The 23,459-nt window shown below is 40.8% G+C and overlaps 1 protein-coding gene across 8 annotated transcripts in view; it reads right to left on the bottom strand.

Moving 5' to 3' along the window:
* Positions 1-19,725, bottom strand: part of CCSER2 (coiled-coil serine rich protein 2) — a 68,135-nt gene extending 48,410 nt beyond the window's left edge. For 3 of the 8 annotated variants that reach the window (XM_054071409.1, XM_054071412.1, XM_054071413.1), the window contains exons 1-4: positions 19,646-19,725; positions 18,458-18,507; positions 4,914-6,390; positions 3,962-4,161 (exon numbers count right to left, since the gene is read on the bottom strand). In XM_054071409.1, the coding sequence (XP_053927384.1) occupies positions 3,962-4,161; positions 4,914-6,351 (1,638 nt within the window). In that variant the 5' untranslated portion in view covers positions 6,352-6,390; positions 18,458-18,507; positions 19,646-19,725. Of the gene's footprint in view, positions 1-3,961; positions 4,165-4,913; positions 6,391-18,326; positions 18,508-19,645 lie in introns of those variants that run through there. The other 5 variants (XM_054071405.1, XM_054071410.1, XM_054071411.1 and 2 more) reach the window with 3 other exon arrangements.
* Positions 19,726-23,459: the final 3,734 nt, after the last annotated feature.

Here is a 23,459-nt window from a genome sequence, read left to right on the forward strand (position 1 = left end):
ATCTTGATTTCAGCTTGCGTCTGTAAAGCTTTTTTGTTTAATGAAGACAGTTACATTACAATTACAAGCACAATTCAAACCAAGATACACAGCCAACATGCAGATCTGCATTAAGGTTTGTTGTTTGGTGCGATTTTAATCCCCTTACTCCTCGTTTTGTTTGCAAGGCTTTTTTGTTTATAAATAATTGTAATGCAAGCTTCATTTATAACAACTCTCTAAGTGGCAGTGAAATGAAGACACGTTTTAATTCTAACCTTTACCTTGTCCCCTGACCTAGAGATAGCAACAGAACTGACAAAAGCCCATAACAAAAAAAGGCAAAGCAAACAAGCAACTAAAACCACAAACAAAACACATCAGAAGCTGTACCTCCCATTGTCAAGTGACTTCCTGCCATGAGGCAGTAAAGGAGCTAAGTGTTAAAGCAGGGAGCTGAAACACAGGACATAAACAGTACAGCTAAACATTAGGTGAGAATACATATAGAAAAAATATTCTCTGTGTGGCTAATTTACAGAGCCATCACAACTGCTCTGCGAAGCATCAGCCTTCTCACACAGAACTGAGCATAATTAGCATCAGCAATTTGGTGCTTAGCAGCAAAGCCCAATTGTTGAAAGAAATGTAAGAAATACTAATGAAATCGAAGCTTAAAAACTGGGAGGGAGTTCAGTTCTTAGAATATCAATCAATCAATTCTTTGCCTTCAAAGCAGGAAATGAAACAAAAGTAGGGGTAGCTGAATAAATAAATAGTCTTCTGATACACAGTTAAAGAACAGAAACATTTTCAACACGACAAGGTCTCAAAAAACACGGTATGTCCTACCTCATATCTAAGTCCATGGCATCGTCTCATGAGAGATTACTTAGTTTTGTATAACCTTTAAACTTCCCACATTAGACTGCACTTTTCTCCACAGCTGTTGGCTCAGTGAAGAACAGAAGGGCTGACACTAAAGAGGTAATTTTTTTTTTTTCTCCCACCTCGATCTTAAAACCAAGCTCTACTAAGACCAGCAAAGATAACTGCTTTTCTTCTCCCAAAAATGGAACAAAACGATTGAGTAGTCAGCAAGCTCCTTCCACTGTCTTCCTATTCTGGTTCCCATTCCAGAAGCCTAGTTAAAAACCCCTCTGGCAAAAGCTGCCTTTTCAAAGATGGTCAAACCATTTCTAATCTAAGATAACCCAATGAAAGCTACGCTGCCTTCTATAGAAAGGCATTTAATATTTTTGATACAACTTAAAAGATGAACAATACAACGGCAGGATGGAAAAAAAAAAAAAAGGTGATTTTTGCACTAAACACTGCCAATTACTCACCATCCAACTACCTGAATTCAGCTACATTGCTTCTACTCACCCCAGCCTGATGCCACAGAAACTCCAGAAACATCTACTATCTGCTCTGGAGACTTCCCTGGAAATACTAATTCCAAGGGACAGTCAGGCTGACATTAGCTCAAACACTCCACATTCTTAAATCTGACTCTCATCAACTGGATTTTAGCACTCAGATATTAAACTGCTTTTACCCTCACCAAGCTAGCGTACAGAAACTGCATAATCTGATCACATCTCCCTGCAATCAAAATGTATGATGTGCTGACTAATCACAATAATTATTCTCAACACCCTCAGCTCTATTTTTAATCTGTCTTTATACTCATGTGAAAACGTGGAACAAAGCTTCATGTTAACCTACCCACGAATGGCTTAAAAATTTTCAGTGTTTAATCTTTAGGCTAAAGAAGCTGTATATCATGCTTTCTACCAAAACCACAATAAGCACAAGGACAAGAATACAAAACACACCACGAAGGCAATTAAACATTCCAGAGTTAAAAATCCCCCTCAAAAAGCAAGCTACATGATAACACATGCCTTGTAAAAATGAAAGATGTATTATTGAAGTTTCTCTCACTTAAGATAAAAATTCACAGTACAGTAAGCACTGTAATAGCACTAACAGGATAAAAATCAAAATGTGTACAAAAACCACATGACTTTTAGATTCAACAGTAAATCGCATTTACAACCTTCTCCTTTCTCCAACTCCTCAAAATCTAGTAAGTTCATTCTTCCATTTTTAAGCCCTCTCTAAAAGCTATTTACTTTCAATGAAGAAGCAATAAGCCAAAACAGTGAACAAAAATACCAAAAGCTTCTAATACGCCTCTGCTCCACAGGGCTCACAACAGCTTCTGTCAGTCAGAATATGGAGTGATCATCCATTCATACACAGGCACTAATTAAGGCACAGAGATCACATATCAAAAATCCAGATACACAGTCAAAAAGCATGGGAAAGTCAAGTCTTTAATTTGTTTGATAAACTACCCTGTATGTATCAAAAATACTCATATTTAAAATTTATCAAGGGCAAAGTTTAAAAGTTCTTTTCCTGGCATGTGCATGCGTCTAGGTAAAGGGCGCAGGTTTTTGCAGTGGCTTGCATCAAACTTTCTGTCCCATATAAACATCAATAAAGCTATGAAGTGCATGCTGGGAAAGTTCCAAACTGCTTTTCCAAGCTGGCCACAATTACCACAAAAAGTTAATAACCATTTCTAAACTCTTAAGTGTTACATCCCAACATCATAATTTAAGACAGAAAGCAAACAATACCACCAGCAGCTAAAAATATGCCAGGAATTTATGTAGTTACAGATACAAAAATAATTACATAGCTATGCCAAATTTTCAGGGAAAATCTCTGTTGCTCTGCTCTTGAGCTACAGCAAACAACCCTACCAAAATGACAAAGCAAAGCCTGAGTAGGTACTACAAACCCTGTCCAAGTCTGAAACTGATATCTACGTTGCCAAATTGTTGACAGTATCTGCCACATCTGAAATAGATGAAGTATGACATGATTACACCTAATTCTTTCTGTTAGAATTTGTGATTGTTAGTATCACGTTAATAAAATAAATCCTACTTGCTTACTTCAAGACTCTTCTTTAAGGCCTACAGAAAAGATGGGGACAGGACAAGGAGTAATGGTTTTACAGTAAGGGAGGGTAGATTTAGGTGGGATATAAGGAAGAAATTTTCTGCAATGAGGGAGGTGAAACACTGGCATAGGTTGCCCAGGGAGGCAGTGGAGGCCTCATCCCCAGAAACATTCAAGGTCAGGTTGGATGGAGTTCTGAGCAACCTGATTCTACTAAAGATGTCCTTCTTCTGCAGGGTGGTCAGTCTAGATGAGCCATAAAGGTCACTTCCAACCCAAAGCGTTCTGTGATACTATAAAGGAATACAATCAACAAAGGAAAACAAGTGACAAAGGATAGACAGTATTTTCCCCACACTCACTGAAATCCCAAGGTTGGCTCCCTGACCTCAGCTGGAAGTGCACTGCACTGCAACAACTCTCCATCCATTCTTCAGACTGAAGAACGTTTATTGCAGTCAAAAGCTTAGCAATAAGAGGTTGTTATGCATTTGTGCATCGCATATGAGACACTGAAGGAGTCCAGCTACAGTCGGGTATCCATCTTAAAGATTCAACGCTTGAACACAATGAGAAATAAAAATAAGCTTCAGTCCAACAGGGTCTTATACGTATACATTACAGAATTGAGATGACTGAAGAAGTCAGAGAAGCAATGGCTATTTTCTTGCTTTTTCACTCCTAGGTTTAGAGAGTGGTAGGACATATTTAACCCATCGCTTGCGGAAATTAGTTCCTTCATTCTTTGTGAATATGCATGAGACTGCATAAGGAAGGACCTTTCTTTCCTAATGAGAACACGGAAAAAAATGTATGTGAACAGTCTAATCACAAGGTCACCTGTCCAGAAAGAAGAGCTCCTGAACAGTAAGTTTCCACTACAGAAGGAAGAGGAAACAATTATAGAGATTAAAAAACAACATTAATTCTGTTTTGAAAACATACTAAATAAGCAATAACTCACATTACAACTATGCAAGTTATGCATATAAATACATACTATGCTGTTCATTTCTGAAGATTCATAACTTCCACATGGATGAACACTTCCGATAGGTTCCAACCCTTCTTCATCCCACATGTATGTGCCATCAGAGCTGTCAGATGGAGACAGCTCAAACGAGGACCCAGCTCTGTAATTCATCTCTGGTGAGATCACACTCTCAGCAGTACGCTTTGTGCTTTCACTGTTGTCATCCACTGCTTAAAGAAAACAGGAATAGTCAAAATTCCAAGAACAATCGAATACACTAAACAAGAAAATTAACGCACCAATAATGCACGTCTTAACTTTTCTGAAACTGTACTGTAACAGAAATACCCGAAAGCATTCTACAGCATCGTTCATTCATCCTAGAGGGGAAAAAAGCTCAAGCTGGTTTGACAGCCACAACTAAATATCCTTCCATTCCACGTCCTTGCTAGCCTTTTACATCGCATTAATTCATTAATTGCGAATGCTACTTTCTAGAATGCTGTATCCGTTTAACATATTAGAAGGTCTCCTCTGCTATTTTTTTAAGAATTAAAATAGCAGGCCTCTAAAAACAAAAAAAGGGGACATTTGTATTTACAATTTAACTGATTTAATCAGACACCTTATACTTGTTCCCACTACTCAAGAGCAGTTACAGCTGTTCTCAGCCTTTCTTAAGAGATCACCAATCTGGAGAAGTGAATGGCAAAGCAAGGATATGAAAAATCCCATAACACTGCCACAAGCATATTTAAATCATTCATTCGTACCCTGAAGAAAAAGAGTTCTTCAAATTCATGCCCGAGAAAGAGAATTATCATGCAGAAAAAGCATGGTAAGAAAATAAATGGGCCAGCACAGAGCCAAATGCGATTCGGAAACAATTCACAAGCAATGGGTAATCACAGATATAAAAAACTTAATTAGAATCCTGATTTAGTGCCTGAAACTTCAAACAATATAACAAAGTATTTACCAGACATGTTTATATCAAGCCAGTCATCAGTATTACAGCAAGATCCTCCACTTTCCTTGAGAGAAGTGAACGGCTCAATGGACGTTATGCTTCTATGCTCTAACTCTTGCAGGCAGCTCTCCTTCTGCGGAATTTGTAGAGTTCTCTTTGGGTCTTCTATATCTATGAAATCATCACTGAAGTCTTCGCTCAAATCATTTTTTTCAGAGGATGACAAAGAAGATATAGATATTTCATCTCCATCATCACTCATACACATGACTTTTGACCCATGTTTTCCCATACTTTCATGCAGGCCCTCATCAGATTCTGTTCTTTGAGCGCTGCTCTCTATAATACTGCTTTTTTCAATTGCTCTATTAATATTCGTTGAAATTTCAGAGTTTTCCACAATGTACGTGTCAGGAGTTGTACTTTTGCTGCTATCCACAATGGTATTTCCAGCAAATTGCTGCCTGGCAGGCTTCAGCAGAGAAGGCCGGCTTAATCTGTATCCAAAAGAAGGTGTTGACCCAGATCCATTTGACAGTGGGGGCTTCTTTGAACAAGATGATGACATACCAGAGTAGGGCCTGGCAAATCCATACTTCATAGGTTCATTTCCATTGGGTACATCCAACTGACGTGCATTTCTTGACAACAAAGTAGACCTCTGAGATGTCCTGGCAGCTAGATTTTGACAATGATAAGGCCTTGTAAGATCCACAGCTTTATTAAAGGAATGCGACCTGGTTAAAGATGCAGTGGGAAGGAAAGAATTCTGAACGGAATGTGAAAAACTTTGTGATCTTACCATTTTTTCACAGGAAAAAGCCTTGCTATTGTCTGCAGGTTGTGCCAGGCTTTCTCCTGAACTTGTCCTTGTAGCACTGGAATTAGCTCTAGGTCTCTGCAAACCTACCACCGGTCTATTTCCATAAAATCCATTTAAATGTGATTTTGGAGCACTGAGTCCGGAATATGAGGTCCTTCCCGACAGAGTACCTTTGGTGAATTTTGCTGAACTAGTGAGTCCAGGTGAAGACTTTGGGTTTAATTCCTCAGTAGAAGATACAAACATACTGGCTTGCTTTGCTGCTTTTGACGCAACCAAAGCAGTACTGTTCAAACCCACCCTGAGCACGTCATTATCCAATGCTCCTTGAGACTGAGAATACTTCTCAGAATCAATTAATTTTTCATTACAGTTATGTTTAGGGTTGATGTCACTCCCATTTTGATCATGAAGTGGATATTTATTTGATTTTTTCCAGTTGAAAGAAAAGGAAGACATGCGAACGGTGCCATTGTGCTTGCCAAAATTTCTGCCACCATTGTTCCCTCCTAAACTAACAGCCGTCCCATTTGGCATAGGCTGCAATACATTTCCTACAGTTTTCGTTCCATATTTTGGCAGCCTGGAAACCAAGGATGTCCTGATGTGATTTTTTTCTTCCATGAGCTATTGGGTACATTGGTCCTTAAATGGTGCTTGAATCTAGGGAAAAGAAAAGAAAATGTATTAGACTTGAATCTACTACACATTAAACAGCACTGCTTTATACAGATGTGCATCTGTATGTTCACTACATTCTTGTGCCATGATGATATACAGTAACTCATACAAATTTTGTGAACACCAGAGAAATATCTGTCACCAGCACTATTTGGCAGTAACGTGTCATACAGATTACGCCTCCCTTCCCAAGCTTCCTCTGTCTAGATAAATTGCTTCTTTTCTTCCTTTTGAAATCTATAAAATAAGCTTTAAAATGGCTAGGAGGTTTTTCTATTTGCCTGTTTTGAGCAAACAGAATTTTTCCACCATGCTACACTTACTAAATTACATACTTAAGATTCTATAGCTGAAAAATCAAAAAAATAGCACATAACACAAACCTGTAGCAAGCAATGTAGAACTCCAAAAACTATAACATAATATCCGATTGAATGCTAATTCTATGAAAAATATCTTTTTCAGCTCCAACAATATCTAGATTATGAAATACAAAATACTCCCTCATCAACCACCTTCACCAGAGCATTTTTTTTCCAGTCTTACTGACATCTCCAATGCAAGATGATCATTCCTATCCATTTTTTCCTATTTGTAGGTAAACTGTGGTCTATTTTGGTCATCATCTTATTCACGTAGAAGATTTGAGGTTCAGGGCCACAGCTGCATAATGTCATTTTTTGTAACTGAATCCATAAGATTTACTGCAGTGCTACACGAACATACAACCCTATGGAAGTTTTTAAACCATGGCAATTATGATAAGAACCACACACGGTGAGTAACATTACAAATTATTCAAGGTACAGAAAATACCTTGCAAAACCACAGCAAGCATTACCTTCAAGCGAGTCATTTCCCAGCCTGGAAGACCTCACTGAGAAACACTTAAGATAAAAATCAAAGTGGTATTAAATCCATGCAAAATGAGGTACTCTTAGGATTTCGTAAATGAAGAGGATGCCCCAAAGCTGAACTTCCGGACGCATATCTACTTAAAAAAGATACAAAGAGAAATATACTGGAGGCATGGCTTTTGGGGGCTTCTAACTAGTAGTGAAAAATATCAGAATCCACATCCTACAACTGGTAGAGCACACTTCCATTTAGAAACACACATACCCGGACTTTTCAAATACTAAGTGAATTCTTGCACACCAAAGACATAACCCTCACCTATGCTACGAAGAAGCACACAAGTATTTCCCCTCAACCCCCAGCAACAGCAAACCATTTAACTCTTTATGTATAATACATGCCTGTATGTGGATTTAGGTATTTAATGTCAGACTTGACTCAAAAACACTATGTCCAACATCAGCTACTAAAAAAAGCATTCACAGCATCTCACTTGCGTACCTACAACCATAAGAAAGAAACTTGCCTACAGCATACCTGTAAACCTTGCAAATGAAAAAATAATTATGCTTTAATATAAAATGTCAAAGATATTTACTTCATCACATACAGTAAAGTCAATGAAGTTCACCTTTTATCCTAAACTAACTCCATGCACAACAAATGGTCTTTAACACCACGATGAATTCATTTACAACAATCATCATACTGCAGATCTGTCAAAAGATATCCCAGCTCTAACAAAAAGGCTCAGGTCTTGTAGAGAAGTTTCCCAAATTAAAAAAAGTTAAATTAGAAAGCTGCTAATTTAACTATCCTACTTTACGGATAATTCCCTTTTCACATCTGTCTACTACATCTTGGGTGAGTAAAAAAATTAAATGAGGCTGTCTAATTAGATTACTTTAATCCTCCACCAAGTGCCACAAATTAAACTCGAAAAGACGACCTTTCAGTCCTCCAGGAAAGGTGCTTGCTCATTTATCCTTAACTACAGAAAGACAAAACATCATCTTCAAGAAAACTGTACTGATTGCTTAAAACGCATCAGATAATTAAACCAAATGACAAGCAATACCTGTCTGTGTTTTATTAGCTACATAACTGTAACTATTGTGTCAATTTTTCAATTTTAGGTTGCATTTGTTTTGTTGAAATACAATGCCATCAAATAATCCCTAAACATAACCATATCATGTCTGGCAGATGTTACTTTTCCCCAAAAATGGGATTTTTTTTTTTAAGCTCTCTTTAACATCCTCAGTATTGACATATATTTACTACCAGAAATTACGCTACCCTTATCAAGAACCACAGTCCCTGCAAGTCATAGTATGACTTCTGCATCCCAGAAAACTCAGGTTCTATACAATTCAAGTTATATTCTGTTGCATCATAAAGAAATTCAAAGTATTTTTAGACTTCAGCAATCCATGGACTTTTTAAAACCGACATTTGGGCAAACAAGCCTTATATGCTTTCCCTTGGGAAATACACTACCTAGCGCACACAAGCCTAATCAGAATTAAACTAATTATAAAGAGCCTAGTCTTACACAATGATCCAGGGAAAAGGAATTAAAACTTACAGACCCCCTCCGAGTATAATCTGAATTAACTGAAAAGCTGCTACATCCTTCTCTTCAAGGATATTTGAGAACCTGGTGATAAGCAAAAAGGATATTTATTCTTACTCTCCTTTGTGCTTTCTGTATAGGATTATTTACACCTCAAGATCCTCCAATGTTACTTTCAACTAGCAAACAACACTCACTTTAACTTCTTTCACAGTCTTTTTTAACATTAGGAAGGCAGTTTCATCTATAATAGCTTTTCAGCAAAGTTTGGGTGTCTAGCTGAGACTCCTAAGTCTTGTGGAATGATTACCACAGCAGAAAACAGCTTAAAGTTCATACATTTCAATGTTAGGGCACCTTAAAACATAGCTCTCCGATGCCATGGATCATAGGGATTGCAAACAGCACTCAGAAGTTCCAAACAGATTACTATGAGTGGGACCAAATTCCCTCCTATTGTCATAGCAGCATGGAATACACAGCTGCTGGATGAAACATACCTGACAGACTGGTGACAGACAGAGCAGTTCTGCTGAACTATTGCTATGCCAACAGTTTCTGAAGTATGTTTCATTCCTAAACCACCTAAACAGAAACACTGAATAGCTAACTTAAAATGCTTTCCTTGGAGTAACTTCCTTCCCAGTGTGAATATTTTTTTTCTTGAAGCAGAGACAAACATAAGTTTGTGTGACAGGATGGTGCTGGAAAAGCAAGATCGTCAACACCTCATTCTTGCTCCTGGGTAAGAAAAATAGTACTTTCCCACAGGTCTGTAAGAAGATGGCGGCCACAGCAGTACTCAAGCTTCCTTACCGACCCAGAAATATGTCCATCAGTGTCCACATATCGGAAAACGCCAATTACTAATCAGTCAAGCGTCTTGGTATTTGGTTTGAGCAGACTGATAGAACAACTGCTATGAAGCTCTGTGAACAAATGAATCATTTGTAATTCTGTCATTGTGTGCTGGATGTTACTGAAGCCAATGACATTTAATGACTGTTTTCCAAGCCAGACCTTATATTTCTATTATTTGCCTTCCACAGAAGGCCTAAGAATTAAGATACTATTTAATTCTACTTGTTGGCTTAGTGACAGGTGATCTGAAGCAGCAGTTTACAAATATTCACGCACATTTATCTTGCAAACTCTACAGCGCTAGAATTTCTAGAGACCTTCATCCTTTTTCCTACAAAACAAAATCACAATTCTAACACACAAACAGCATGGACAGGAAGGTGAGAACATTCCTCCAATAGTAACCTAAATTATTTCCTCTAGTGAAAAGCTTTCTCAGCCACAGCATTATGCTAGGAAAGAAAAAAGAACTGCTAACTGCTGCCCAAACAATGCAGACACCAAGTGAAGCCTAACCTTGGCAACTGAAGAGCAAGTGGCAGGCAATGAGTGGATGGCTTGAGGGAGGCACAATCTACTACCTTAAGTAACGATAGCATCCAGTTTTCCACACTACTCTTTTAACGGGAGAGTCCTGCTGGAATCTGAGACATAACCAGCTCTTCAAGATGCTATGAAAAAGCTTCGAGATAACTGCTTCTAACTTCCCACTGGTTTTCATAAGAACGAAGACACCGTCCACACACACAGAAAAAAAAAATATGAATTTGACAATCCAAAATCCCCCTGTAATTTACTTCTAATTGTCATCTGCTGAATCTAGATATACTACCCGGCCTTTGTGAACTTAAGTACACTTTTCTGAACTCTGTCCACTGTGCATGGCTCATAAAAACAGTCTCTGTAAACCTCTGGGTTTTAACACTACTACTTATATTTATTTATTTTTCTATTCAGGACACAGAATGCAGATCTTTTCAGCAATAATCCATGGTGAGGCTTAAGCGTACCTTAAGAACTATTTTTCTTAAAAGTGTAATTAAAATGCATTAGAGGAGTTATGTGAAAATATCTTATTTCCACCAATGCAGGGAGGTACTGAATGACATGAGGGAAAAATCAGGGAGGTCTCTCCAACAGATGTAGCAAAAGACTGCTTTAGCAAGTACTTAGGAACACTGCAAGATGGGTAGCACGGCTGTAAGTCAATTATCAGTTTTAAGAAGACCGTGGGAGCTTAGCAGAATGAAAGAAACTGGCAGGAGACCTAGCTAGCAAATACCTGCTCTGAGCAGGACGAGCCCTGAGGATTTAAAGCTGAAGAATTCTGAGGAAGTTATGCATATTGTATGAATAAAATTGAATCAGAATACAACCAGAAATTCTGGTGGCTCCAAGACTGAACTTCTGAGCATTTACAGCTGTCATATATTCTTTTGTGCTATTTATCCTGCACAGACTGTCTCCAGTTCAGTCAAAAAAGCGACCTTCTCTCAGCTCCAAGATCCAGCAAGATTTATCACCTCTGCAGTAAAGAGCTGATAGCCTTCCAAGCCTTCCTTCCTTCTCCTGTATTCAGTATGTCTGAAACATCTGTTTCTGAATCAATTCCCAATGCTTCCTTAAGGCACCCATGTATTTTAGCGTCTCTCACTTTTCTACATCCAAACTGCATAGTGAATACTAACAATACTAGCATCCGTGACCATTTGCCTTTTGAAGGTACTACAGTCACAAATAGGGCAAGAAATTCCAAGCCATTTAATGTTTTTTTTTTCCGTTTCTCGGAAACCAATTTTTTCTTCCATGTTCAAAGTTGTGCAACTCCATTCAGAGATCTCAGAGACCTCAAAGCCAAGCCCTTTCGTAGTCCTCTTCCCTTACTCTCCTATGCCAATATTCTACCCACTTGCAAAGACTGATCTATCAAACACCAAGCATACCAGTACTCCAAGCTACCGTTGTGCTGAATTTTATTTACTGTCAGTCAGTATGCATTAGGTCAAGGAATATAAGCCGAGCAGCATAATGAATAGAGATAAAGGGAGGAGAGAACAAGAAAGATATCATGAAGAGATTGGACCTTTTGGATTTCTAACGTTGAACAGTATCTTCAGTTAATGCAGCAGAGAGATAGGACATTGTTTGCAATCTTTAAAAGGATTGTTGTTACTCATAGGAATATGATTTCTTAGTGCTTTGTAAGGCTAGAAGACACAAGTACTTACTGGACAAAAAGAAATAGGGAAATGTAGCTCCATTTTGTAGAAGAGAGCCAGAATCAAAAACTCCATTCACATCCCCTAGGGTCACACTCTCAATTCACTCTGCCATTAATGCTATTTACACTGAGCATGAGGCACCTCAAGGAATTAGAAAAAGGGCTAAATGCTATTTGCCCAGAAATGTATGTTTTTTAATAATTTGCCCACTTGTGCTCTGCGTATTAGTAAAATAGCGACTATCCATTTCAAAGCCCACATTTTTACATCAAATCTTACCAAGAGGTTGAAATAAAATAGGATCTGATTTATCACAAAATCCTTAATATTTTATCGAAAAAAATGGCACACAAATTTTAAGTACAAGTAAGATCTTTGCTAACACTTCCTATAGGTAAAATTGCCCTGATTTTTTGAATTCTTATATGACTAATAAGGCAGAAGGCAGTCAAGGTCCAGATGCAGCAAGGGAGCAGCTTCAGGACAAAGAAAAGACAATGGAAGAAGCTATTTAGGGGTAGGTATAAATTACTCCCAACAAAACAGAATATAAGGGCCTACTAAAATGAAGAAATGCACTTGAAATAGCGCACTTTCACATTACTTTTAAATGTTAATACAGGTTATTATAGGTCATTCATAAATGACATGCAAAATTCAATGACACTTACTCTTTTCTGCATTAGTGCTGACAGTCTAACCGTTCTCAGGGACGGAGGTCAGCTAGAAAATGAAATAAAGCACTACAAAAGCACAACTCCTCTCTGAAGCTGCCACTCATCTCTTGGAAGAAGTCATCCATTTCCTTATTCAAAAGATCTACTCTTCTTGCCACAGCAGAGATTAAACATAGGTCTATTACGACTTTGCCAAAATTCTGGAAAATGCCTTTGCTAAGAATTAAAGGCAGTTCAGATGCTGACAGACGTTGGGTTTTCCTTAAGTCTGCATTTGTGCACTCTTCCAGCCACTCATCCAAACACAGCAGAGGCACGCCTTGTTAAATCTGAACTAGCAATGCCGACTCTGTACCTGCAGATATAAACACCACGAGCTTGCTGCACAATCAACTCTTCAAAACACCAGGTCCAGAACATAGCAAGGCTTTAACTAGAAATTCAGAGGACACCAGGCACAGCTGACAAAACCACTACGTAAAGTGTGCAGATGCCAAGAATGGCTTTCAAAGTGTTTTAAGACGCAGATGAGATACACTGTAATAAATGAGAAGCAGAAACAATTGACATAATCATGACTGATATATCTAGCTCTGATGCAGAAACACTTCTGCTAGAAGGAATTAAATTATGTGGATTACTTCATTTGTTATGTTACAGAAAGAACAGCCTTCTGTGAACAGAATCAATTCAACAGACGCGACTTAGGCAAGTCATGTAGACTGAGCTGCTTCAGAAGGATAGCTTAACAGCTCAAACTGCAAAGATGTATTGTTCTCAAAATCTTTGTTGGTGAAGAGATACAGGGCCCTTTTATTTGCCTCAATTCTCCGATGATGTTTAGTTAAAATTATTACCAAATTTGAGAGAATAAATAGAAAGCGAAAAACCAAACTAAGAGACATAACCTATCTGTCTGCCTTACAGATCTAATGCTCTGCAACCTAAAGACAAAGTTGTAAGGCTACAGAGAAAGAACTAAACTTTCCTATTACTTACGCATTATTCTCACACACACACACACACACACACACACACGTACTGCAATTATAAAGCACATCTTTATCTAAATTACTTTCCTATGCTCTCTTAGCATTTGCTTGTATTTGGCAAGATTTCTGTCCTGGAAGATAATCCAGAATTGTGTACCTGTATGCGTGCACTGACGTTCATATTCAACAGACTAATTTTACCCATTTGATGTAGATAGCTGCCTTTCAGAAAAGTTTTGAAGTTGACATCACTGTTTATATCATAAAGGCAAATCACATTTTGTGCTGTAATTAAGACTGACTGAATAATCCCTAACATCCACAGCAGTCCAGCATTCACACCTTCTAGAAGTGAAATGGTGGATCTCAATTCTTCCTTTCAAAAATGTTGTCATGATGTCAGCACTAAAGCAACTGACAGCAGAAAGACACTCCTGGTTTTGCTGATTGTATTATTCCTTCAGTAACATCATTTCATGTTGGAATTTCAACCTTCCTAAATTTCTTCTTCCAAAACAGATTAATCTGTCTCTGAGTTCAGGCATAAAACCAATGTCATTCTGCAAACAAGCAGGGATCACCTACTATAGTCTGGCAAATACGTCACTTAAAAACAGAGCCTTCCTCTTCCCTCGGGACCACTCACCATCACCAAATGATTCAAACACATCATTTCCACCTCTACTAGGAAAGACTTACTTCACCATTAATTCAGTAACAAACTGAAGGGTCAGATTCCAGCTACTGTTTTCTGCTACTTACATAGTAATGCATGCTACCTGGAGCATGCCAATAAGAACAGGCAGGCAGGCAGCCAAAAGAAACTGACTACAACTGATTTTAAATGGAAAAATCCCTTTTTAGACTGCCACCTTGACCATCCTACTCCTCTGGTTTGTTTATGCATTTAATTCACCTTTTCCACATAAGAACACTGAGCTGTCTTGAGCTACTCTCGCAGGGTACTAATAGATCACAGAAACATTGAATGGTGTGGGTCGGAAGGGACCTTAAACATCATCTAGTCCCTACCGCCCTGCCATGGGCAGGGGCACCTCCCTCAAGAACAGGCTGCCCAAGGCCCCATCCAACCTGGCCTTGAACACCTCTGGGGATGGGGTAGCCACACCTTCCCTGGGCAACCTGTGCCACTGCCTCACCACTCTCATGCTGAAGAAGTTCCTCCTAATGTCTAATCTAAATCCTCCTCCTTCCAATTTAAAGATACTGTCAATATATTTTTGCATTGACTCTACAATGACTGAAGGCAGAAATAAAACTACCTATCTGAACCACTGCTGAACAGTTTATCTATGGAGACATCTTAAGAATTGCCATTATTTTAAATCTGCAATGAGGCTGTGCTTACTACCAAGACATAAGATCTTTTCTTTCTCTCCAGCCACACACGCTCATTCCTTCTACTGCTGCCTAAATAAGAATGCTGGTTATAGGTTAAACTGAATGACAAGCAAAGATAATTGAAGGAGACTGCATGTAATTCACAGACTTGCTGGTACAGAGGCATCTTCAGTAACACAGAAGACCTTCACAGGTGATAACTGAGCAAGACTAGACAGAATGAGGTGGAAGAAAGAAAAAAACAGTTCCGGGAATTTCTTTTCCACATATTCCCACTGCTATTGCAACATAGTTTAGATTGTTTTAAGAAGACCACAACCTTGAGACAAACACATGACAAACTATTGCTACAGGTCTTAAAAAATGCTATTGTTCAGGCAGCCACTGCTGGAACTGCAAAAAAAAAAAAATTAGAGGAATGACAAAATCTTAGAAACTTCTCTCATGGAAGACAAATTTCACTGGTGCTGGATACTAACAGCTTCTGTCTGTGATTTGACGGACATAAATCAGTAGCAAAACGCTCTAAAAATACCCCAGTAGCAAACAACTTTGCAAGTTTGCCACAACACAACAAATATCCATGTGTTTTTAACCAGGGACTGGGAGCCTTCTCTAAGCAATTTCAAGTGTTTTATATTTACTTAATGATTTCCTAACACTAACATAAACAGTTATATCTGAATGTACCTACCAAGGTCAGTTTTCCACAACAGCAGAGACAGGCACTTGTTATAGCCTCATATATTTGCAATTAAAAAAAAAGGATTCTCAAAGTAACCAAGCTGTAACTTCATTTACTAGGGACAGTTTGCCCACAGGACTAGTTTCTCCCACATTAGCATGCAGAATTACAGAGACAGCTATCTATACTCCCATTTCACACAATTTTAAGGAAAGCTCAGACATATAACTTATTTTGTTTGATCAAAAGCTCAAATTTAGTCATGGTAAAGTGTCATTTTTATAAATATTTAATGACTGAAATATTTATACAGAAAGGGATTAGGATTTTATTTTTTTTAATTCCATTTACAGATGGACAATACTGTGCAGGATGAAAAATCGTGCTCCTTTCCTCAAGTCTCCTGATACTGACAGCAGCAGCTTTGGCCTTACCGCATTTCCAAGTGTGCCTTACTAGATGAAGGTTAGTTAAAAGACACGGTTTCCCCCAAATCATCAAAAATGCTGATCAATAAAGATTATGTAATAATTTATAAGACCAGAAAAAAAGCATTTAAATAAAACCTATCTTTAATATGATTTCAAGGTGAAGTACCATACAAATTCACATTGTAGTGAGAATCTCTGTATCTATCTAGAAGAGACTCCTGAACCTCCAGCTCATAATACTGAGTCAAGAACCCAGGGCATTCAGTTCTCCCATGGCACATTGCTCAGCTTGTGCTGTCTGTGTCACAAGCCATCTGGGCTAATTAGGCTAAAAGCACAGGAGTTCTTTTGCATCAGCAAATACATTCAGAAATTGTTTGCAATTTAAGGGTTATTCTAGATCTATCATTTGTTCATGCACCACATGAAAGTATCAGCTATTTCCCTCTGACTAAGAAGCCAAGACTCCTTGCAGCAAGAACCTGGCCAACATTAACCATAATTCTGCTTCAATCAAAGCCATTAAAATGCACTCTGCAGAAAACTACCTCAACTCATCACAGACTAAGTGCTCATGAAAATCCCTATGACCTGCAGTAAAAAAAGCATTTCACTGAAAACACGTGACACCAGTTCCCCATGCAAGCAGGGATAAGCATCCTCCACCCTAAGGAGACTTTCTTCCTTCACTTACTATGGGGTATTATCATCAGAACTGCTCCATCTGAATCCTCCCTTTAAAACAGAAAGAGAACAGCTAACGAGAAGTCCAGCTCTCTGCAAATCAAGCTGCTTTTGGTCATGCAGTAAACAATATTCTAGGAATGTCTTCCAAAACGCATCTATCTGATAAAAGTTTAAGAGTGAGATGGAGTATGCATCCCAGAAGTATGAAGAAATATGAACTACACTGGCTAGTTAAACTTCATCTTTGGAACAATTATTTTAATGCCGTGGGAATTTTATTTTAACATACATGTGTTCAGGTATCCAGAGATTTACATAAGCTTTTTTTTATTGCTCCAATTGAAACAATACAGGATTTTAAACCTAATTATTGAAAGTACCATTAGTATTTTGATCTTCTTAGCATCCCTTTTGGCAAGGAATTTAACCCTGCTGGAAAGCTTCTAATTAAGGTGATGGTGCTGCTGTTTACACTTCCAAACTGTGGCTAAAAGAGGACATCAAATTATTGCTGCAACTGGCTACCATTTATACTCCCCCATTTTCAGAGATCTGCACTTTCTAACAATTTTAGTCAAATAGCGTTCAGCTGAAGACTGAGGTCTGACTGCTTTGTATCTAGTTAGCTGGTGCCAACACTTCTTTGTAACTGGTTTATTCCAAATAACCAATCCCTCTTAGAGGATGATCAGGTCCAAAACTAATAGGTTTTACTCCAGTGAGCTTTTACACGAACAGTTCCATTAAACAGGATTACATATTAGTATAACAATATATTAAATGAGATCATAGTATTGAGATCATCACATTTGTTTTTTCTGTATTCATATATATTATTACTTCATTTGAAAAACACAAGCTCTTAAAAATACCATACACAGAAATTTTCTAAACTTGAAACATTTCTACTCTGAACAGCTTTACCATCAGTAGACAATACTCAGCAGTTTTTGGAACCCAAATATTGAGATTTCTATACTGAAAAGTACAAACTGTAAGCAATTATTAAACTTCAACTTAAAAATGTTGTCTCAACTGCAAGACGTATATTCATGTAGCTCCTTGGTTAACATTTAAGTAGCTGGTTATTACTAATGTTCTACTCACCTCTTCAGCTTGGAGGCATGAAATTTAAAACGGGCTCAGAGAGCTGAGAGTTATGCGATCATTATATCCACATGGAAATATCTGCCAGATTTCATCAAGCATCACCAAAAATGTAAATATTTACTGCCTCACACTAACACGATGAAGATCCATTTTTTTGACTACTACAAAGAAATACTTTTAAATTTTCAGAGAATAATTAAAAGTGGTTCTCAGTGATAAGAACATAACAAAACGAGACCTTAGATCCAACTTCATTTCACTTTTAATACCTTAACAAAATCTCGTATCCTGCATCAAACCAAGGCTCAGAGCCCACAAACACCAGGAACAGATCTGCTACAAGTACAAAGCACCAATCCTACATGCGAAACCAACTCCCTTGAAAGGTGGTAAACTTCTTTATACCACGTACCAGATGGGAGTGGTATAAAGAAGTGGTAAGTGGTACCATACTTACCTTAATTTGTTGTCTGTCCTGGACTCTAATGTGCTGCTACAGCAAAAAGCTCCCACCTAATTTCATTCCTTTAACTGAAGATAAACAGCTTGACTTGCTCCAGCCCAAAACGAAAGACTGAAGTTGCCTACCTTTCACTGCGTGTCAAAGTACACAGGACAGAACACAACGTTACAGCGGGCTGTGGGTGACGAAAGCAATGTCTCAGTGTCATTAAAGTGAAATCATCATCACATGCATAGCATTCCCTTGTTGTTATAAAAAAAATCTGAACAGCTACATTAAATATCCCATCATTATATTTTTGTTAACTGTTGTCTTTGAACATATTTGGTACTTCTGCCACTTCTCTTCTTTAGAGCTACAGAGAGATTTTTTGCCACTAGGGCCTCCAGCAGCTGTTTTCCAACATCCCGCTGATGCATCCCAACAAACAGAGAACGGGAAGATACATGACCGGCTGGCAGGGGATGGAGGGATGCAGCCCCAGGCCTGCTGTGCTGCCCATACCCCCTGGGCACCAACCAGCCTCGGGTCTGCAGTCACTGGGCATCGCTGGCCCCTGGCACCGCAGCTTTGTGGCGCCAAGGGCACCACGCCCCAAGCACCAAAATCACGGGGGTCACCGGGCACCAGGGGCACCGCCAGCCTTGGGCGCTGCAGTCACCGGGCACCACTGCCCCAGGCACCACGGGTTTGGGGCGCTAAGGGCACCAGACTCCGAGCACCACAATCACCGAGGACACCGAGCATCGCAGGCACTGGGCATCAGCGGCCCCCGTGCACCGTGGTCACCGGGTACCGGGGCACTGCCAGCCTTGGGTAACGCCATCACCGGGCACCGGGGGCACTAGGCAGCACCAGCCCCGCCCCAGGGGCCCTGCCCGCCGGGGTCACCGGGCACGGCCAGAGTCACTGGGGTCACCGGGCAGCGCCAGCCCCAACGGGCCTCGCAGGCACCGAGCACTGCGGGCAGCAGAAGCACCGCAGCCGCCGGGCACAGCCAGCCTCGGGCACCGCAGGCACCTGGCACTGAAGCCTCGGGCACCGCGCCCACCGGAGGCACCAGGCACGGCGAGCACCAGCGGCCTCGAGCACCGCAACCACCGGAGGCACCGGTCAACCACTGTGCACCGCAGTAACCGGGGTCACCGGGCCCCTCCCGCCTCGGGCCCCACCGGGCACCGCAACCACCGGCGCCCTCGAGCCCCGCCGCAAGGGCCCTGCCAGCCCCCAGCCCCTCCCGCTCAGCCGGTGATGCCGGAGCCCCCTTCCCCGTGGCCAGGGCCGCCCCCCGGGCCGGGGCCCCGCGTACTCACCGCCGGGCCGGGGTCGGGTTCGACCCTCGCCGGGCAGCGCCGCGCCGCGCCCCGGCCAGCCCCGCGCATGCCCCGCGCCGCGCCCTGACGTCAGCGCGGCCGCCGCCCCGGCACCCGCCTTAAAGCCGGTGAGCTGCAACCCCCGCCACGGGTAGTGTCGTCCCGCTGGGCCAGGCTGCCCACGGGCCATCCAGCCTGGCCTTGAGCACCTTCGGGGATGGGGCAGTCGCAGCTTCCCTGGGCAGCCTGGGACAGGGCCTCGCCACTCTCATCGTGAAGAAATTCTTCCTTATATCCAGTCTAAAGCTGCCCTTCTCCAGTGAACAGCCATTCCCTCTCGTCCTATAACCACAAGCCTTTATAAACAGCCACTCTCCAGCTTTCCTGTTGCTTCTTCAGTTACTGGAAGCTCACTAAAATGTCTCTTCTGAGCCTTCTCCAGGCTGAACAAGCCCAACTCTCTCAGCCTGTGCTCGTAGGGAAGGTGCTCCAGCTCTCCGATCCTCTTTGTAGCCCTCCTCTGGACCTGTTCCAACAGCTCCATATCCTTCTTACATTGAGGATTCCAGAACTGGACACAGTATTCCAGATGAGGTCTCGCAAGAGAGGAATAGAGATGCAGAATCCCCTCCCTCGCCCTTCTGGCCACGCTGCCTTTGATGCAGCCCAGCACACATTTGGCCTTCTGGGCTGTGAGCACACATTGCCGGCTCGTATCAAGCTTCTCATGGACCAGCACCCGCCAAGTCCTTCTCTGCAGGGCTGTTCTGAAGCACATCATCCCCAGTCCTGTATGGAAACCGGGGATTACCCCAACCCAAGTGTAGGAACTCGCACTTGGCCTTGTTGAACTTCATATGTTCCCCATACATTTTCCCAGAAATCTCATGAATATTCTACTACCTACCAAGGTCTAATTTTAATGTTATTATGAACTTTACAATCGTCCAAACTCGTGCTGATTTGGTGCTGGCTCCAGCTCTCTGCTTGACCTTGCCTTTGAGATAGAGACAGACTCCAAACGGAGGTGATCACAGAAGACGACACGTGCTCAGCACAGATTGTACTGCACACAAAACATTACTATCTTCAAAGAATGATCACGGTCTGGAAAAACACTGTCTAAAAGAAAACGTGTTACCAGAAAGAAAGCGTGCTACCAGAGGGACATTCTGTAACTTTCAAAAACCACAATTACTTAGATGAAACTTAACTCTGCTTTAGCTTAAATCAAAATATTCCTCTTTTTGTAATATTAACTACTTCTTGTATCACTACCCTGATAATTATTGAGCCCATTGGCAGATGCAAATGGCAATTTAGTTGTTAAAAGTCTCATAGGGATACGCCTGTGAGTGTATTTGCTCTGGGACAGAGGCTGCTGGATGCTGCGCACAAGAAAAAGCATCCTCATGTGTCCGAGCTGTGTGAAAAGCCTGGAAGGACTTGTGCAGCCTACAATGAGATGCAAATCAACAGGAGACCAGGCATTCTCTGTGCTGGTGCTTGCAAAGGACTTTTGAGTTAAATTTTCCTCAATTGAGTTAAATTGAGTTAAAGATTAGATATTAAGAAGAAATGTTTTTTTGTGGCAAGGCACTGGCACAGGGTGCCCAGAGAAGTCATGGATGCCCCATCCCTGGAGGTGTTCAAGTCCAGGTTGGATGGGTCTTTGAGCAACGTAGAATCATAGCTTGAGTTGGAAGTTCCAACCCCCTGCCATGGGCAGGGACATCCCAGTAGATCAGGCTGCCCAAGGCCCATCCAACCTGGCCTTGAACACCTCCGGGGATGGGGTAGCCACAACTTCCCTGGGCAACCTGTGCCACTGCCTCACCACTCTCATGCTGAAGAAATTCCTCCTTATGTCTAGTCTAAATCTGCCCCTCTCCAGTTTATACCCATTGCCCCTCGTCCTATCCCTACAAGCCTCTGCAAACAATCCCTCTCCAGCTTTCTTGTAGCCCCTTCAGGTGTTAGTAGGTTGCAACATGATCCAGTGGAAGGTGCCCCTGCCTACAGCAGGGGAGTTGGAACTGGATGGGTTTTAAGATTCCTTCCAACCCAAACTATTCCACGACTCTTTGATTCTATGAATTTTCTGCCTGTGCCAGTGGTCAGAAGGCACTGACAGAACACCAAGGTGCAGGAAGTCATTTGTCTGTAGTTCCTTAAGGTGGTACAGGATCACATCCCTGAGTCAGTATCTGTACCCAAATGCTTTTCCTAGCCAGCTGCACACTTGTTTGGGACTTGGGTTTCTGCAACTCCCATGGTTTGGGATCTTCACCTGTCTTAGCCTCTCAGCATCTGTATTGCTGTGCTTCCTCTTCAGATTTTCAAAGTTTTATTCTACTCAAAAGTTTTGACTGCCACTGTTTCTAAATTTCACCTGCCTGCTTCCCCAGGCCTCGCCGAGGAACAAAACTGTTCAGGAGCTTCAGGCTATGTTCAGGTCAGATAAAAAACGCCCTGCAATTGATAAGCATCATTTGCCGCAGGCTCTTCATGAGAAGCTGGGCGCGCTGCCAGGATGTAAGACCTGCTTATAGATGTCAGCCCAGGCATTGCCAGTGCCTCCTTGCCTTTGTAGATGCGGGCATGAAGACTGCAGTACATTCACTCTATAGATAGTAGAAAGGCCTTTTTTAAAATATAAGGAACAACAACCGAAGCTTTTGTATGTCCTTCTGCCTAAACTTAAATCTACCGACTACATTAATGTGTTTATTCTTAGAACAATTTGAAGCATAATTACTCCCCTGTGGTACAGGAAGGACAAAAAGAAAAGGCAAGCTGAAAGCAGAGAGACATTAAATCTTCTGCGCAAAGCTGAAGAGATACCAAAGCCAGGAAATGACCTCAGATTTCCTGAGTCATTGCTTCAACCACAGTCATCCTTTCTTCCAGTCATTCTCAGCTTCTGGGCGTTGGTGTCAACATCAACTACATTAGTATAGACTTGATGTTTCCCTACTTTGTTCATCATAACAACATCACCGTTTCCACTGAAATTTCCTTCAATGAATTTTCTTCCCAATCTCCTTCCCAAAAGTAAAAGAAATTATATTGCAGACTCACTGGGAGAGTCTTACATTTCCAGCTGCCTTTCTGCAGGCACTGATAAATATCACATTTTGAGAGTACCCAGGCACAGCCTTGCTGGCTTCTTTAGTTTCAGCTGCCTTGCTGATAGCTAATGATAATGAGATAGGTGTAAACAACCGGCCATACACTATGATTATTGGGAATAATCCACAAATGACAATATTTTCCAGTATCCATATCATAAACTGGCTTGAAGGGAAACCCGGTTCATTCTTCTAACACTGGATTGGTTTCCTTCTATGTATTTCTGCAAACTGGAAGTGCATCTCTTTCCCTAACTCTAGTGGAAAATGAAAGAAGGTTTGTTCAAATTTGTCTGTGTAACCAAGTTCTACATACTTTACACAATCTGACCTTCATATTCCCCCTCTCCTGCATTACAATAAAGTTTATCTGCTTGAGTTAAAGACATCCTCAAAGCAAGGACAATCTCTCTTATCTGTGCCATGATGTCCACAAAAGAAAGATCCTTTCTAGGTAGCTCATATGCTGTGACTGCTGCTAACTAATCTGTTCACAATAATTGCATTTATACCTTGTGCGTGAAATTTCTTTTTTTATATATTCAATTACTTTCTGCTTATACTCTGATTTTATATCTGATACATGAACCATATTTCATCTATTTGCATCATTTCTAGTTCAAAAGGGCTAAGCAGCAAGGTGCCACCATTTTTTTCTGTAAAATTTATTTGTTGACAGGTAT

Source organism: Cuculus canorus, chromosome 7 (genome assembly GCF_017976375.1).
Source record: "Cuculus canorus isolate bCucCan1 chromosome 7, bCucCan1.pri, whole genome shotgun sequence".
Taxonomy (NCBI): domain Eukaryota; kingdom Metazoa; phylum Chordata; class Aves; order Cuculiformes; family Cuculidae; genus Cuculus; species Cuculus canorus.